Consider the following 18,571-nt stretch of genomic DNA (forward strand, 5'->3'; position numbering starts at 1 on the left):
ATGAGTGGTGGGATAGGGGGAGGGCCAAGGGAAGGGAGAAGTAGACTCCCCAATGAGCAAGGAGCCTGACAAGGGGATTGATCCCAAGACCACTGGATCATGACCTGAGCTGAAGGCAGACGTTTAACCAACTGAGCCACTTAGGTGCCTCTCTTTCTAAGAATTGTTATAAAACTCATTAAGTACAAGATGATAATCTGACTTGACTACTAGAAATTTTTGCTAGCATTCCCTGAACCAAATTCTGATATATTGTTAGGAAACATAAGGATGTAATTACTCTGGTATGTATTTCTATTATGTGACCTGTTAAACAGAACCAGTAGTCTACTATTAAGATATTCAAAATAAAAAAAAAGATATTCAAAATATACTTTTATTTATATTCGTGTTCATCTTCTTTTTCCCTAGTACACATTAATTGAATAGGAAGAACTGGAAAATTGAGAACTTTGGTATGAATATTGGTATTTTATGAAACAGGAGAGTTTATCTCAAGTTTTATCAGGGATTTCTGCCTTTGTAGTTATATACCCCATTTAACTCAGCAACTGCCTAGGGAGTTTAAACTCTCTCCCCAGCAAAGTTATATGGCATCTGAAAAATTTTGGTTAATTAGGAATAATTTTGTTGTGAAGGTTATTATATTTTTTGAGTGATTATTACCATACATATCCCAGAATCAATGGAATCATTGTTATGGTATGTAACATAATGTAAAATTAATGTAAAAACATTACTCACATAAAACAGAAACCTTCTTAAGAATATCACTTTCTTTGGTGAACCTGAAAAAGTAAGTACTACAAAATTTGATTTTAACTCAGATGGTTATTAAGAGTCCTCAATTTATGCTTAGAATGGAATGAATTTTAATAATGAGAATCCACTTCTGATGTCAACTTCCATGGTAAGCTTTGAACTGTCTTCCTGGAGTTTGTTTTTTTTTTTTATGTCTACTAGTCTAAACTTAAAAGAAGTGGGTATACTTTTTTACTGGTGTTTTAGATGAAAGAATTTTTCAGTACTTATGTCATTCTCTGGTATATTTCTTCTGCTGTTCTATTCTACCCCAAGCCCTTTCCTGGGCCATAAGAATTTCTCCCATTTAGGGATCCCCTTAATCCTTTCTTTCAGTACACAAAACTTTTTGTCCCTCCTTTATATTTATGTGTTGGGCTTTAGCAATTCTAAATGTATTAGGCTACAGTACTTTACTCCTATGAAGGGCCTTTTTTGTGCATGACACTCTCTAATGCAAACATTCTCTGACTCCAGGCTCTATGAATCTGTAATTGCAAAAAGGAACTGATTTGGAATTTCTGAAAATATTATATACTGCTCTAACTTAGGCCATTTTATGGATTTTCAAATATGTGTATCACTCAAACTAAGCCAACAGTGTTCCCCCAGAAGATTTCTTAGAAAACCCTACAATGAATAGTTAATTTATCAGTACAGTTTGTATAAGTGGATTCTTCTGTCTGAAGAATATGAAATGTATTCTCTAGGTAAATAGATACTCCATTTTCAATCATTTTTACACATTTTTTTTGCTTAGCAGTCCTTTGTCCAGCCTCTTTGGGAATGTTATAAGGATAATTTAAACTTTTTCTATGCAAAAATGGTTTCCTAAGCTTTTCTACTCTGCTAGTTTTACAAAATGAACCATCAACTGCTACTTCTCTTGGATCTTAGTGTGCTCTTAGTTATTAACACGTATTTTAGCTATTCAGATATATAGCATATTATGGTTTTTACATTTTCCCCATTACTAAATTATAAACTCCTTAAAGGCAGGAGCCACAACTTGCTCAGCTGTTTCCCCTGGCACTGGTATAGTGCCTTGAAAATGCGTGTAAGGAGGAACTCAAAATATTACTATTTTTTTTTAAACAGATTTGGTTCATTTGACTTGTACATCTTCTAAAACAGCAAGAGAAGATTTAGAACCAGTTGTGCAGAAATTATTTACTCCATATACCGAAACAGAGACAGGTAAGAATAATAATCAGCGATTCATGAGGGAAAGGTAATATAACAACCTTATTCCTCTTAGATATCTCATAAAGGTTTCTGCAACCTGGACTGAAATGTGATGTATTCAGAAACTATCCTTACATGGTTAGTAGCATGAATGAGCACATTCTTTTCTTAAAAAATGGGAAATTGTGCACTTTATCACAGTAAAGGAAAAATACATGTTTCACACACATGTATAATTAAGTGTAAAAAAACCCGTTTATATGCATATATACTTACATGTGTAGAAATAAAGACTGCCTGTAAAACTGTTATGGACAACTTTTATTTTTTTCCTTTTAATTTTCTTCATTTTACAGATACTATACAATGAGTATACCTGTATCAGAAAAAGCTATCTTCATTTTTTAAAAAGCTGAGATAACATTACAATATTAATTGATAAGTATAGGAATCCCTCCTAATAATTATCCTTTTATGTATAGCTCACTAGTGATATGATATTTTGCCCTCAAAATATCAATACCACTATGCTACTTATTCATGATGGAAAAATGCTTTTCAATCATAGATTTTTAAACTTTTCTCTTCATATCATAGGATAGCTCTTATAGCTATAAATGGAGCAAATTGTTAGGTATTTTATGTTCAAGTTATCAAAAAGTAGCCTAATGAATATTATTCATTTATATGAAGTAAGGGTGATTTTCATTTTAGGATTTGCACATCCACTTGAATTATGACCAATTTCCTCACTGAGTCATATATCTTTATTTCCTTTAGATGTTATGTTTGTTTGGGCAGCCATTAATTTACTCCTACCTGTTGTATTTTCTTTTAGTTCATCTCCTATGTGTCTGTGTCTTATTTGTTTTCTTAATGCAGAAATAGTATATAGTGGGGCATTTAGATTTACATAAGAAAACTCCGTTTTTAAGATCTAATATCAATATAATTAATTTTGTTTTCAGCCACATGAATAAAATCCTGCCATCTGAAACTTTATTTCATTTTAGTTTGAAATTTAGTTTGTTTCATATTTACATTTTATTCATTGGAAAGTCTCATATAAATGTTTGGATTATTGTTAAATATTTGATTGTAAAGTTATGATACATGATAATCTGCATGGTTTTATCCTTAGTTTTAATTACCTTGCTTTTAAAAACAGAATTTTTTCCTTGTTTATCAAATTTTCCATACTTTTTTGTTTTAATTTCATTTTGTGGTAGTCTCAAATAATACACTAAATTTGAATCTTGTATCATTGCTCTTCACTTTTTTTTTTTAAAGATGTTATTTATTCATGAGAGACACAGAGGCAGAGACATAGGCAGAGGAAGAAGTGGGCTCCATGCAGAAAGCCTGATGTGGGACTCAATCCTGGGATTCCGGGATCATGTCCTGAGCCAAAGACAGATGCTCTACCACTGAGCCACCCAGGTGTCCTGCTCTTCACTTTTCAAATGCATTTAATTTTCTTAAAAAAAAAAAAAAAAAAAAAAAAAAAAAAAACGAGCTGGAGAAATTACATATTCATTATTTAGCATCCTCTAGTCATTTTAGATGTTTTTTAAACATTAATCTTAATGGTTCCATTGATCCCATTTTGAAATGATATATTGTTTAGAACCTGATCAAAATTCTTTAGTAAGAACTATGTGCTCAGAGGGGTCCTCAGGTGCACTGAGGCACTGAAAAGCTAGTTTTCACTGACACTAGGCCTTTTTATCATCAGGATGAGGTAGTGGTCATATTTTAATTAAAATGTCAGAACAAATACTGTTGTAGTTATTGAAAATGAATCACCAGATAAAGTGAGCAATGGGCCATGTCAGGTCAAAGAGGCAAAGTCACCTAGAGAAGAAAGCTCAATTCATTTTCCTGCCTAAATGAGAAAGAACTTTATGAGCAATATCAACTTTTAGTGCATTACAGGACATTCTTCTCTGTAGCAAAAGTGCCTATTTTCACAGATTAATGGTTTTTTATTTTAATGTTTTAATTACTTGATAATGATATGAAATATTATACTTTAGGGACACCTGGGTGGCTCAGCGACTGAGTGTCTGCCTTCGGTCTAGGGCGTGATCCTGGGGTCATGGGATCGAGTCCCACATCGGAGCCTACTTCTCTCTCTGCCTATGTCTCTGCCTCTCTCTATGTGTCTCTTATGAATAAATAAAATCTTTTAAAAAAAGAAATCTTACACTTTAGAGCTTGTAAATAGTTTGTTTTAAAATGTATGCCAAAAGAATAACATTACTTGAACTCATTTTTTTTTCTTTTTGAGTTCTACCTTGTGTTCAGTACTGTGCTTCATAAGCCTTCGTGAAAGCCTAGTTTCCTTGCAAGGAAGTTTATTTATCATAAAAGATATGTTCTCTTCTCAAATACAGTACTTCTTTGCTGGTGTATCTGAGAAATTCCTGTAAAGTTGTGGAGCTCCTTCTACTTACTTTTTCCCATTTAAGGTATCAACTGGAGCTCTTAACATATGCTGTCTTAAGAAGTACTTGTACCAATACTTCTAAGAGCCCTATATCCTAGCCTCCTTTAAGAACATCAAAGATCTCTCAACTGTTCCCTATTTCCTAGTCCAAAGAAATTTCAGGTATTCTGGGCAACCCTGGTGGCCCATCGGTTTAGCGCCGCCTTCAGCCCAGGGCATAATCCTGGAGACCCGGGATCAAGTCCCACGTCAGGCTCCCTGCATGGAGCCTGCTTCTCCCTCTGCCTATGTCTGTCTGTCTGTCTGTCTCTCTCTCTCTCTCTCTGTCTCTCTCTCTGTCTCATAAATAAATAAATAAATAAATAAATAAATAAATAAATAAATAAATAAATAAATAAATAAATAAATAAATAAATAAATAAATGAAATCTTTAAAAAAAATTTCAGGTGTTCCATGTTTAATGAACCTGATTATACAGGTGAGAAAATTAGGTGATTGCTCACCATTCATACCAGTCTGGATTAATTCTTCCAGACTTCAGAATATCCTTGAAAGCACTGAGTGAGCAGTGATGTAACTATCCTAAATGGTTTCTTATTTTACCCAGGAACTTGAGATTTTCTATATGATTTGAAACAAGAATTTCACTAGTACAATATCTTGAAATATCTATAATGTAGTATCATTACTACACCATGTTCTTTCTCTTTTTCCCTCGATTGTGCATGGCATGTGGAATTATCTCATCCCATCTCACTTGTTACATATCTCAAAAAAACAAAACTACCTAAAAACAGAAATTACCCTTAAGAGTGTTATTTTAGGGTCCGTGGCTGGTAAGGATGTTAGGTAATTGTTGCACTCAAAAGTCAAATGCCTTATCATAATTTCTTTTTGTGTTTGTTGTATGCAGACTAGATCACAGCGATGACAATCTCCTATACTCTTGGACTTGTGCTACTCTGCTACGCTACTAAAATAGTCTCTTCCTAAATATGGCATGTAACTGTAAACCATGTATTGCTTTTATTTGGTATGCCAATGTTGTTGGTTTTTTTTAAAGATTTTATTTATTTATTCATGAAAGACACAGAGAAGCAGAGGGAGAAGCAGGCTCCCTGCGAGGACCCTGATCTATCACAGGACACCGGGATCATGACCTGAGCCAAAGGCAGATACTAAACCACTGAGCCACCCAGGCACCCGTTGATTTCTTTTTTCTGCTTTATTCTGTACTTATCCCAGTTTAATTTGCCAGAGATCTTATTCTAAATTACCTATTACTTGTTTAGTCCTTTACACTATCTAATTGATGAAATGAGCTATTACAGAAAACCAGTTCTCCTGGTTAGGTGATATATTTCTAGCCAAACCTCAGCAGCTTTAATATTTTTTTTGACAACTGTGTAGTTCCCAACTGCCTGTTATTTTTCCAGCTATCTCTCTGACTTCCAGCTAACCTCAAAGAAAGATGAAGCAATTACATGTTTCTTTAAGAGTTTTAAGGTCAAAGTCTGATAACTCCTTTCTATCTGGAGCATTTATCTTCATCCTATGTCAACTTTTCATCTTCTTCATGGTTCCTTCTCAATATTTAAACTTCTATGAAATTTCTTTCCTATAATCTATTGGATTATTCATTTTTCCCAACTTCTTTTGACTGAAAGCCTTTCTTTGAGCTGGAACTTTCAAGGATATACAAGATAAACTCTCTAAATGTATGCTTAGAAATGGACTGGGCAATACTAAAGGAATTCCAGACCTTAACCCACTTAAGACAACATATGTCAAGAGCTCCATTTGGGGCAGCCCGGGTGGCTCAGGGTTTAGCACCGCCTTCAGCCCAGGGCCTGATCCTGGAGACCCGGGATCAAGTCCCATGTCAGGCTCCCTGCATGGAGCTTGCTGCTCCCTCTGCCTGTGTCTCTGCCTCTCTTTCTCTCTGTGTGTCTCATGAATAAATAAATAAAATCTTAAAAAAAAGAGCTTCAGTTATACCTTAAATGTGAAAAAGTAAGTAGAAGGAGTTCTACAATCTTACTGGAATTTCTCAGATACACCAGCAAAGAAGTAATGTATTTGAGAAGAGAACATTATCTTTTATGATAAATAAACTTCCTTGCAAGGAAACTAGGCTTTCACAAAGGCTTATGAAGCACAGCACTAAACAATGTAGAACTCAAAAAGACAAAAAACAAGTTCAAGTAATGTTATTCCTTGGCATACATTTGCAACAACTTCTGGTGTTGCAAATCACAGGCAGTATGTTTAATTATCTTCCCATAAGATTTAGTGAAACTAAATTTAAAACCAATAAATTTACTAAGATCCATATGGTTTTAGCTGTGAAATATGAATTCCTTATGTTCCTTTATTTTGTCAGAAAGTAAGTTTCACCATCTGTCATGTGTTTACATGAAGTTAGTGATACCTTAGATTCATAGATCTTAGCATTAGGAAGGAGCCTCATAAGAGATCATTTCTTCCATTCAGAGTTTCTCCATCCTATCACACTAATAATTATGGTTTATTCAAAAGGAACTAGAAAAATAACATATTTGGTATTCTTGTAGTGGAGATATTTTAAATTAAATATAACAAAATCTTATTTATCCCAAATTGGGGAATTGTGCAGTCTTATTAATTCAGTACTGCAATTAGCTGTGAATTTCTCTACTTTGATTACCAATTTAACAATAAGAGCTAATTAACTAATTATACTAATTATACCTTTAGCATTTTCTTTATGATTTACAGGGTGCCCCATGGTCTTGGATAATCTTCATATACATCCATTGTTATCATTGTAAAGAATTTGAATTTTTTGTTCAGATTTAGGCTAAAGAAAATCCTGTCACCAAAAATTTTTTAACAGCAATAATTTCTGTTTTCAAGCAAAAAAAAAATATATATATATAATAACATTTCTAAGGAGGAATGGCAAAGAAATCATTATTAAGATAGCAAGAAATAGGTTTTAGGTATTAAGATTAATTAGCTTGAGCCTTTTAAAATAAGCATATCATACTTTGATTATATTTGAAAACAGGATGAAAATCAATATAGAAAGTGTTCATTGAATATCTGTTGTGTGCTAGACCTCCTATAATTAGGGAATATGAAAAACCAGAAGACTAAGGGCTAAGTCTGCTTTATCTGTGTATCTCCAGCTCCTAGTCCAAACCTAATACACATAATAGATGCTCACTGTGAAATGAGAGAATATGTGCTAAAAACAACTTTAAGTCTCACAACCTTATTTTTGTTGTTGGTTGCCTTTCCTTTGTAATCCAGTAGGACAAAGCATTAGTGAGTTACCATATCAAGTATTAATCCTATATATACTATTTTTAATAACTGCTTTATTGAAATATAATTCACACACTATACAGTTCACTCACCTAAAGTGTAAAATTCAGTTTTTTTAATATATTCACCAAATGGTTCAAACATCACCACAGTTAATTTTAGAATATTTCCATCACCCAAAATAGAAACTCTACACCCTTTAATCCCTCACCCCAATTCCTCCAGCCCTAAGTAACCACTAATCTACTTCCTAGCTCTATAGATTTGTGTCTTCTGGACATCTCATAATCCTGTATAGATCATTGACTTAATATATAATTTTTCAAGCTGGTTTGTTTATATAAAACAAAAAATTATTATCTTATTCAGTGGTATAATTTAAGGATGAATGTGTTCAGAAGCACTTTGATACTGCTATGTAGAAGTAATAGAAATCCAAGAGAACACAATTGGAGTTATATCTAAGTAACTTACTAGTAATCAAAATAATTTTTGATATCTAACTTGTCTTAGGTTGAAAAGTCATCAGTACTTGAAATATATACATGTATGAGTGGGTGTGGATAAAGATTTGCTATTTTTTACATACAAAGCTCTGATTTACTACACTATATAATCACGGCTTTGTTAGTAATTGGCTACAAATTGTATTAATTGACAGGTTTATTGTGCTTTAGATGTGAGTAAAATTTATGTCTACATTTAGAAAATGAAGAAGTTGAAAAACCGAGGCTTCTATGGGCTCTTTACTTCAATATGAGAGATTCTTCAGACGTCAGCAGGAACTCTTATAATGATTTACCATCCAACGTTTATGTCTGCTCTGGCCCAGACAGTGGTTTAGGAAATGATAATGCAGTCAAACAGGTAAGCTGTTGGTGTTTCTCAGTTTTGTGTTGGAAAGGTGGTTTGGTAGGGAAAGTGAATTGTTTTTTCCTCTAGAATGTGGGGAAAAAAGACTAGAAGAGCCTGTCTATCATTTAATACTATCTTTGTAATTTGCCTCCAAACTTTTTCCTGTGAATGACAAAGCTTCTTTATACTTAAAATATAGTCTTCAGTATTTTCATGTTCTTGACTATATGATGGATTTGCAGGAGAGCATTTATGAGTTCCATTGTGGGAATAAGGATGAAAGATGTTAAAAATATATATTCTGAAAAATAAAATTTATAATGCCAGTTTTCTAAAGGAACATGGCTTCTAATTTAAACTGTTGGCCTATTGTTTTATCATTTTGAAATACACTGTTTTTCTTTGTTAATCTCTGAGTCATTTCAAAAGGAGTGTAACTAATTATATACAAAATGTAATTTTTAAATTGTCTTAAAGCATTTTCTTATTTTGCAGAAGAACACATAACTTACAGTTTTTCAGAGTTAACACAATTCCTTTAATGTTTTGACATAAGCTGGTGTCCCAAAAATTACTATCATAGCTGCTGAGGAATAGGTTAAATCAAGGTGGAATTTTGTGATAGCACTTCTGGGCAAAGCTATTAACTGGTACAGCACAGGCTGACACAAGCTGCCAAAAGTGAACTATGATTCCATTCAGATGAAGATCCATGTGTATATGTATTAATACACTTCTCTGTACCTGACAGAGAAGAACAGAAAATATATTTTTTGAGGCACAAATCTAAACTTTTCACAGATAGAATTGGCATATCTGTCTATTGAATCAAAAAGTGGATAATTTAACATTGTTTTAAGACCACAGATGGAAGTTTCAATCCAACTAGTGCTAGGGATCTTATGGAAACAAATGGCTTCATTGACTTAATTTTTAGTTGTACTGGCAAGGCCATAACCCATGTATCTATAGGTTTTTTTGTCTCATTCCTTGTTTCTCATCTTCAGAGTTTAATGGTGATCCTGGATAATCCTATTCAACCAGTGATATCAAAAGTAGGGAGTCATCCATCATTCATTCTATTAGTTTAATAGGAACCCAAGATGGTTCGAGTTCTACATTTATGGCTTAAAATGACCAAGGCATTTTTGCTTTGATGTTCCAGTTTTTTCCAAGCAGAATTGCTGACATGTTTTCAGCCAGATAGCCTAGGTGATTTTTTTTAAGATCTATTATTTTAGAGAGAGATCCTGAGCACAGAGAGAGAAAGAGAAAAGCAGACTCCCTGCTGAGCACAGAGCCTGATGCGGGGCTTGATCTCCTGAGTGGAAATCAAGAGTAGGATGCTTAATTGAGGCACCCAGGCACCCCCTTGTGTAGGACATTTTTTTTCCTGAGTGGACTTCAGTGTTTTTTCACCAAAATGGGAAGGCTTTTCACATAAGAGCTTATTATTCAAGTTCTAATGTGATCTAAACTACCAGCTAAAAGGCTATAAATTAAAGGATAATTTTGTTATGAGATAATTTGCTTCCCAAGGAGATAGACTTCAGTGTTATCATAGTACAAAATAATAATAATGCTACTTTTGATACTAATTATATACTATTAAATATGAATAGTTTTCAAGTTGTTATATAGCTTTGTTCTAATTCAGTATTTCATCCTGTGTTTAGCCTAGTTACTAATTGATAACTTCTGTTTTCCAGATTGTCTATAAAAGTTCTTAGAGCATCACCTAGGCTTTGTCTATGTAGCAAACATAAGCCACCTGCAGATTTCTATTTTTTAACAAATACTTTATTTGACCAATTAGCAAGTTTGCATCTATTTTTCTTATTTGTAGATATATAGATGTTGAATAGCATAGACTTGTCTCCCTTGTGTTCATATGGAACTATTTGATTTGAAAACATACTAAAAATATAAAGTGATCTGTGTTATACGAGTTAAAGTTGTGTGCAGGAGCACACCAAGACATTCTCTATTATCACCACAATGATGCTAGCCTAAGTAGCCCAAGTGATAATTGTGATTCTGTGACTTGCTAGTTTTTATAGCTTATTACTCCAGGTTTTTTTTTTTTTCCTGAAAACGATGTATCTCTTTTCTTAATACAGGTAGTATCCCATTTACTCACACATACTGATGAACAGACTGGTCTATAGTTCTTTACTCTCAAGATCACTGATAGCTCACTCCTCCTTCAGGAGCCCCCATCCTCTAGGAGGTGCCATCCCATGAGAACAAGAATAATTATATAGTAATGTATGTACTCTTTGTACTAAAGGTCAGCTATAAAATGGTTTAAATTTACTGATGTGAGCAGCCTAACCACCATTTAGAATGTTGTCTTTATGGCATATTAGCAATTTGTTTATAACTTTTGTTTGTAAGTTGAAGACTCTTTTTATAGATCATATGACCTATCAAGTTGCTCACATATTGCAGTATAACTCACTTTCTCATGCCATTGAGGGAGAGGGCAGTTTTAAGTGTCACATTTTCTAAAGCTACCATTCATTGAGTGTTTTCTGTGTACTAGACAATATCCTAAACATCATAAATATATTATTTCATTTGGTCCTTACAAACATATGACATCAGTATCTGTGACATGCCCATTTTACAAATGAGGAAACTAAGACCCAAAGGGGCTAAATAACTTGTCCAAAGATCACAGATCTCGTAGATTTGTGAGCCAAAACTTAAACTCAAGTCTGTTAGACCCCAGGGCTTATACATTCATCTGTACTGTGCTACTTTCATCTTGTTAATGTGGATACATCCAAAATACATTAAACTGCTAGACTGACAAAATATTTTTTTGTTTTGTGTAGATATATATTAAATAAACATAGGAATTTCTTCTGTAGCTCAGTGTGTCCTCTCTATACTTCCCAATATAAAGAAACCAAGTCACAATATAATTATGCCTTTTTAATTTTTTTTAACCACATGAAATTCTTTAAGCTAACTTCTGGCTTAAAAGGGCAAGAGGAATTGGGGTGCCTGAGTGGTCCAGTCACTTGAGCATCCAACTCTTGATTTTGGCTCAGGTCATGATCTCAGAGTCCTGAGATTGAGCCCTGTGTTGGACTCCATGCTGGGTGTGAAACCTGCTTGAGATTCTTTCTCTCTCACTCTGCCCCTCCCCACTGATGCTCTTTCTTTCTACAAAAGGGTGGGGGAGCAAAAAGAATGAAAGGTTAACAATTAACTACTCTGAACTAACCTCTATTTATGACTCTTACAATTGAGGCTTAGTTGACAAGTAAAATACAGTAGACCAAGAAGTATTGGGTAGACATTCCAGAGCATGGCAGTTGAGCCTAAAAGATTCTAGCAATTAGAGAGAGGAGACAGGAAGTGCTGGAGGCTGGCTGTAGGAAATTGGCATCAGTGAGGGCCAGTGGCAGATGGGCTGATGGTGAGAGTTCCACAAGCAGGAAGAAAACAAATACAGGTAGTGCAGCAGCCTACAATTGTTTGATAGTCCTAGGAGACAGATTATGACAAGGATATATGGAAACAGTGTGAGATCCAGCCACAGGGACTGAAATCAGGGGAAAAATGTATCCTATAGGTAAGTAACAAAAAGGAGACAAGGTGTGAGACACAGAGGAACTGGAAGAAAAGTAGTATTATTAGTAATAAGTCATGGTATATTTACATTCAGTATTTCTACAATATACAGTTTTTAAAGTTCTATAATTAATTTTTAAAAATGTATATTGGGATTCTACTCCACACCAGGAACTAAGGATCTAGACTTGAGTAAAATCCAGTCCTTGTCATCCCTGTAGGAATCACTTACTACTAAAGGAGAACTTGTAAACAAATGACAGTGCATTACAGTATATGCGATAATAGAATAATATCCAAAATTCAAAAATAATGCGGAGGGGCCATGAACCCTATTTAGGAGTCAGTTTTGCAGAGACGGATATGAAAGATGAGTAGCAGTTCCCCATACAAATGGAAGATAATTGGAACATTCCAGCATCTGGACCAATCCAGGATGTAAATATGGTGTGTTTAAGAAAAGTGTACATAAATAGATATTAGTGAAGCAAAAAGTCTGAAAGGTAAAGATGGGATGGAGTAAATGATAAGACCAGAGAAATAGGCCCGTAGGGTTTTGTATGCCATAGCAAAGATCTTGAGTTTTTAACCTTTTAAGAAATGAGGAATCACTGAAGAGTTTTAAGCCAAAAAGTGGCATAAACAAAATTTCATTTCCATAGACCCCCTCTGAAGGCAGCATGGAAATGGATTGCATGGGGGACCCCTAGAGGCAGGGTGACCAGTCCAGTTCTGAGATGTTGCTGTTGTGTAAAGGAAAGATGATACATGCCTGGACTATATAGAGAAGGAAAAAATGGAGTCAAGAATGAAGAGATAAGATTGTCAGGATTTAACCATTGAATGTGAAGAGTGAAAGGAAGTAAGGGGGAGGGAGAACTTCTATAGGTAGACAAGGTTGAGATAAAAGACAAAAAGAGGAACTGACAGATGAGATAGAGGTTCTGATCTCAATCCTCCTGCTTCTAGGAGCTAAGTGTCTCCAGCAGACTGGTGAGTTCCTGGGGTGGAGAGGAAAGCAGGCATCTCAAATATTTAGTTTCCGAATAGTCATAGGAAAATGTCACATCCAAAAGATATACTCTTGAATTATACTCAAAAGGAAAAGAAACTTTTTCTCCCCATCCTTCTTTTAACTTCACATCAAAGCTCAAAAGTTTCTGTTTAATATCCCTCCATCCACTCCCAAGAAATGTCACTTTTAATCACCTGATGGCCCAACCACCTGAGTCTATCAACTGTAGATGGCCAGATGGTAAATAGTTTAGATTTTGCAGCCCCTACTGTCTCTTTTGCAGCTACTCATCCCTGCCACTGCAGTGCAAAAACAGCCATAGAAAATAGATAAATGAATGAGAGTGGCTATGTTCCAATAAAACCTTATTTACAAGAACAGCAGGCTGGATTTGGCCTGTGGACCATAGTTGTCAACTCCTGGCCTAATGGATGACTTTATGTGCATGTCAGGAAGAAGGATTAAAGTGGTACAGAAATACATTGTTGCCTTTAAAACAGGATATATCTTAAAACCATTTAATGACTTTTGTTTACCAATAGGATAAATTTCAAGCTCCCTAGTATGACAGGGACCCTTATCTAACAATGAGCTGTATTCATCTAAATAAAAGTAAGGATATGTTTAGAATAGAATAGCAGTGTTTCTTGTCACATTTACTTTCGTGTGTGTGTGTGTGTTGTTAATTAAAATCACATTCAGTTTCTTACTTTCTTACCCTGCCAGACTAAACACAGCTTAGATATTGACATTTTGGGGTGCCTGGGTGGCTCAGTCGGTTAAGCGTTTGACTCTTGGTTTTGCTCAGGTCCATGACATCAAGCCCCCACATAGGCCCACATCAACCTGTGTTGGTAGTCTGCTGGAGATTCTCTCCCCCTCTCTCTGCTCCTCCCCTCACACTTGCACATGTGCACGTTCTCTGTCTCTCAAATAAAATCTTTAAAAATAAAATGTTGACATTTTAACTCATCTTATTATTAATAACAATGATAATAGCTACCATATATAGAGGCTTAGTCTCTACCATTTCATAGATAAGGAAAGCAAGGCTCAGAAGTCAATTAAGCACCACCCTAAATTGCATTGCTACTAAATGGCAGAGACAGTATTTGCATATGGCCATCTATTCAGAGTCCATGATCTTAAACACTGTTTTATACTCCTTAAAGCCCAGGGGGAAATAAATTATACCAGAAATGGAAATAGTTGAACAAATAATGAAGAATTTTCTTGATTTTTAACAATGACTTGTTAAAATTATTATATGCTAAATTTGATTGTACAACTATCACAAATAGGCTCTATTGGGAAATTACCTAAAGAATATTGAAGAAAATTGTCTTTCTACTGACATGTAGAATGAATGTGCTTAAATACCCAGCTATCTAATACAATAATCTGATCAAGTACTGATATAGTTAAGTACTTAAAGGGTGGGCCTGAATACATGTATAGAATTGGAGAGAAGTCATGGAATTCCGAAAGCAGATTTTTAGAAGGTCATGTATACCTGATAAAGTTCTATAACTTAAAGAAATTTTAAAGGGTGATACTTTATTTTTAAAATAATTTCATGTTAAGCTGATATCCAAAAACTATTATGTCCTTTCTTCCATTGCCAGGCTGAAACGCTTTTCCAGCTAATCTGCCCCAATGAAGACTTCTGTCCACCCCCACCAAATCCTGAAGATATTATCACTGATGGAGACAGTTTACAATCAGAGGCTTCTGAAGCCAGTGTCATACTAGAAGCTAACTCAGAGACTCCCAAAGAAAGCGCAAGCTTGGGAAACCCAGAGGAGGCCTCTCAGTAACAGACATACACCAAACTGGATACCCCACTTTGGAAATCCCTCCTGACCTCAGAGTCTTCTTCTTGGAAGAACTGTTTGAAAAATGTTAGAAAACAGCAGCCAGTTGACATACATAATTACCAAGAGAAGCAGGTCAGAGAAATACAAAAGGAGGTTTCCCTTAAAGAGGACTTTGCAAGAACTTTGCAAAACACTTATAAAGCACATTGGCTTGCCTACTTTAAGATACCAAACATGTGGAACTAGCAGATAAATACAAATGGATTCCCAGGAATCTAGCTATGGATGTAAAAAGTGTACCTATGCATTGTTAGTAATTCTATAGTATTCAGAAAGCTTTTGCTTACCACTTTGGATCTTTGTTTGAAAGTCACATCTTCAGAATCAGGTCACATATTTCCTTTGATTATTTTAATTCTATTTTCTTTATGGGTATGGGCATGATGACACCAATGATAAAAGCGCATGTAAATGTAGTTGAGGAAAGGCTAAAGTATCATGATCTAGACAGGAGCCTATGTTTAGAATAGAGGTTTGTTTCTATTTTGAGAATTATTGAAAATACCAGTATTAAAGTACCCATTTCTACAAATAAATCATGAGACCAGTACTCAATGTTTTTTAATGTTAGTAGTGATATTTGTATATGAATCACTTACACACTAGGAAAGCTTATAGGACTGAAGAAATGGAAGGAAAGATTTGGATATGCTCATCAGTTTGTGGAAGTTCTGTCTAGTCAGGTAACTAAAGCCTAATTTTGTATGGACCCAATTTAGTCCTAGCTATACTACTGATGATATTGGACAAATTGTTTAACTTCCAGACCTCACATCGTCCATATGTAAGGTGAAAATAGTAATACATCGCCTACTGTAAGAGAATGATTTTGAAGATAAATGCAGTGCAATCCGTAGAATGCTATTTTGGGGGGAAAATTGTTTTCCCCTTGAATTGGAGGCGAATGTCAAAACTCTTATGCAGCAAAGAATTGTTTGCTGTCAACTCCCATAACACAGTAGATCACAGTGTCTTTACTGCAATTAAGCTTTTGAAATAAAACTATTTCCTAAATTAGTGTTTTATAATCTTATAGACCAGTAAACATAGTAACATGGAATGGTGGTTTTGAATCTTAAAAGGAAAGCACTCTATAAATTCTTCATATGCTTTTTCTGGTGGGTAAACCTGAACCACTAAGAACTCTGAATACAACATGACAGTTGATAAGCCCTAATATATGCTTACCATAAAAACGTTAGAGCTATACATAGCCAGCAAACCTAGTTACAATGACAGTGACTATGTTAAGATTTTTCCAGATGCCAAGTTCTGATAATCTGCTCTCTTTGAGCAATAGTTTGGATTTATTTCAATAATTAAATATACAAAAAGTTTATTGTGCATCCTGGCCTACATTACCAGAGGGCCATAGCTATAGTAGAAAGCACATAGTTGCAGTGGAGCTATGACCTCTCCAGATTTCAGAGAAATTAAAGGAAGCTAGTTCTGTCAGGTCACAGACTCATAGGAAATGGAAAGAAGCAAGGAATGTAGCTCTTGCCTCACCTTTCCAATCCCCCATAGCTATAGCTGAATCCAGTTGGAAGGGAGTCCTTCCCAGCCTCTCAGGCTGCTCCTAACTCCTCCGCCCATGGTATACCCCATCTCCTATCTCTTTGGCCCCTTCTGCCTCTCGCTCCCACTTTTATAATGTCCTACAAACCAGGGATAGTAGAATCACATTATAATCCATTTTTATATAGATTCAGATCTTTCTTAAATCACGTTTCCTGAAATCCAACAATGCCATGTGCTAAATGTACAGTACGTACCTAGAAACACCAAGTATTGGCCCTGCCCCTCAATACCAGCAATATAAAAGGTTCCACTATATGAATGTATTAAGTCTGAATACAATTGAAATGAGTTGCATCAGTTAAGATATTGTACTTTATTATAGTCTAAGAGTCAAAGTCTCTTGACTGCAGCATATACATTTATGTAAACAACCAATCAGGGTACACCCAGAATAATAACTAGAAAAGCCATGATAGCTTTACTGCAGCTATCTATATGCAGACAAGGAAGGAAATACTCTGTGGTCTCATGGCCCAACCCACACTGTACCCTATTTTATCCATTAGCCAGCATCATAATCTCTCTTCCAGGTTATTTATTAAATACTATTTAAATGTTTAAAAGCTCCTGATTATGATTAGTGGTGATTTAAAATACTGCATAACTGATAAGAACATTGTGTTAAAGAACTTTAGATATTTCCTGTTGCCTCAGAATGTAATAGAAATTATTCTAACAGCTTTCTTTTCAGCTATCTTAATTATTGCAAATAAATTTTTTTCATAGTTTTAAACCAAAAAAGGAAAACACTTTTGGCTTTGTTGCAAAATCATAAGCCTGAAGTTATATGAATAAAGTTAATATGTTGTATTGTGATACAGGAATTTCAGTGGCTAATTTAAAATTTTGAATATTGTCATCACATAATTTTTTAGGGATTTTTTTATTCATGAGACACACACACACAGAGGCAGGGACACAGGCAGAGGGAGTTGCAGGCTCCCTGCAAGGAGCCTGATGCAGCACTCGATCACGGACCCCGGGATCATGCCCTGAGCCAAAGGTAGACAGACGTTCAACAGCTAAGCCACCCAGGCATCCTGTCATCAAAGAATCATGATTCATGTGTTTAAAATGTTTAGTTATACATGCTTCTTATTAACCAAAAATGATAATACCATTCAATTTAGTGATCTGTATGAAAGCCAGTTACCCTATGTTGCTACTGTCTATATCTAGTATATATGCCTGCCTAGAAAAGCAGAGAGGTAGGTAGGGGGATATTATAAATTTAGGTATTTTTCTATTGGAAAACGGAGTTTCAATTTTCCATCTCTCTGATATTTACTTGTCCACAGTAAAATGGCCATGTTAATGGTTAACTTCCAGAATGATTGTTTCTGAAATTGGCAGCCCTTTATCTAAAATACCAACCATGCTAGTGATCATAACTTCTGTCGCAGCCTTTCATCTGAAGTCCTAAAGACCTCAATTTTTTTTTTTGAAATGTGATTGTGAAGTATTGATCCTTTAAGGCAAGAATTAAACAATTTTCTTATGAATAAATTATTTACTGCTATTGATATTGAATAATTTATCTCTACTCTTGGTTAATTTTCTTATATGTACTTCAAAGGCATAAATATTCATAATTTTCACTATGTAGCAGTAAGTTTTCAGAGATAATAAAAGCGTTTTGTTGCCTTTCAGGTGTGGTTTCCTATTTTTTAATATTAAAACTTTGCATATATGCCAAGAAATTGAAGATTGTCTTGGAACTGATTTGTTGATATCAATCTATTTAAACAATTAATTGACCAGCTATATACTTAGTTTTGTTTCTAAGCATCTGTCAGCTGTGTCGGGTTTTGTCAGAAAGGCAATCAAATGATACATGGGTTAATTTACTTAGCTAATTGTTCTAGATGCCAGCATCAGACCTCATTCTGTTTGAAATCAGTGCTCGAGGCATG

General features: G+C 34.8%; 1 protein-coding gene across 4 annotated transcripts in view; it reads left to right on the forward strand.

Annotated features, from left to right (window-relative positions):
• Window positions 1–18,307, forward strand: part of CHM (CHM Rab escort protein) — a 244,705-nt gene extending 226,398 nt beyond the window's left edge. For 3 of the 4 annotated variants that reach the window (XM_077888545.1, XM_077888547.1, XM_077888546.1), the window contains 3 exons: window positions 1,900–1,998; window positions 8,452–8,612; window positions 14,826–18,307. In XM_077888545.1, the coding sequence (XP_077744671.1) occupies window positions 1,900–1,998; window positions 8,452–8,612; window positions 14,826–15,017 (452 nt within the window). In that variant the 3' untranslated portion in view covers window positions 15,018–18,307. Of the gene's footprint in view, window positions 1–1,899; window positions 1,999–8,406; window positions 8,613–14,825 lie in introns of those variants that run through there. The other variant, XM_077888548.1, reaches the window with a different exon arrangement.
• Window positions 18,308–18,571: the final 264 nt, after the last annotated feature.

The sequence above is a fragment of the Canis aureus genome, chromosome X (genome assembly GCF_053574225.1).
Source record: "Canis aureus isolate CA01 chromosome X, VMU_Caureus_v.1.0, whole genome shotgun sequence".
Taxonomy (NCBI): Eukaryota; Metazoa; Chordata; class Mammalia; order Carnivora; family Canidae; genus Canis; species Canis aureus.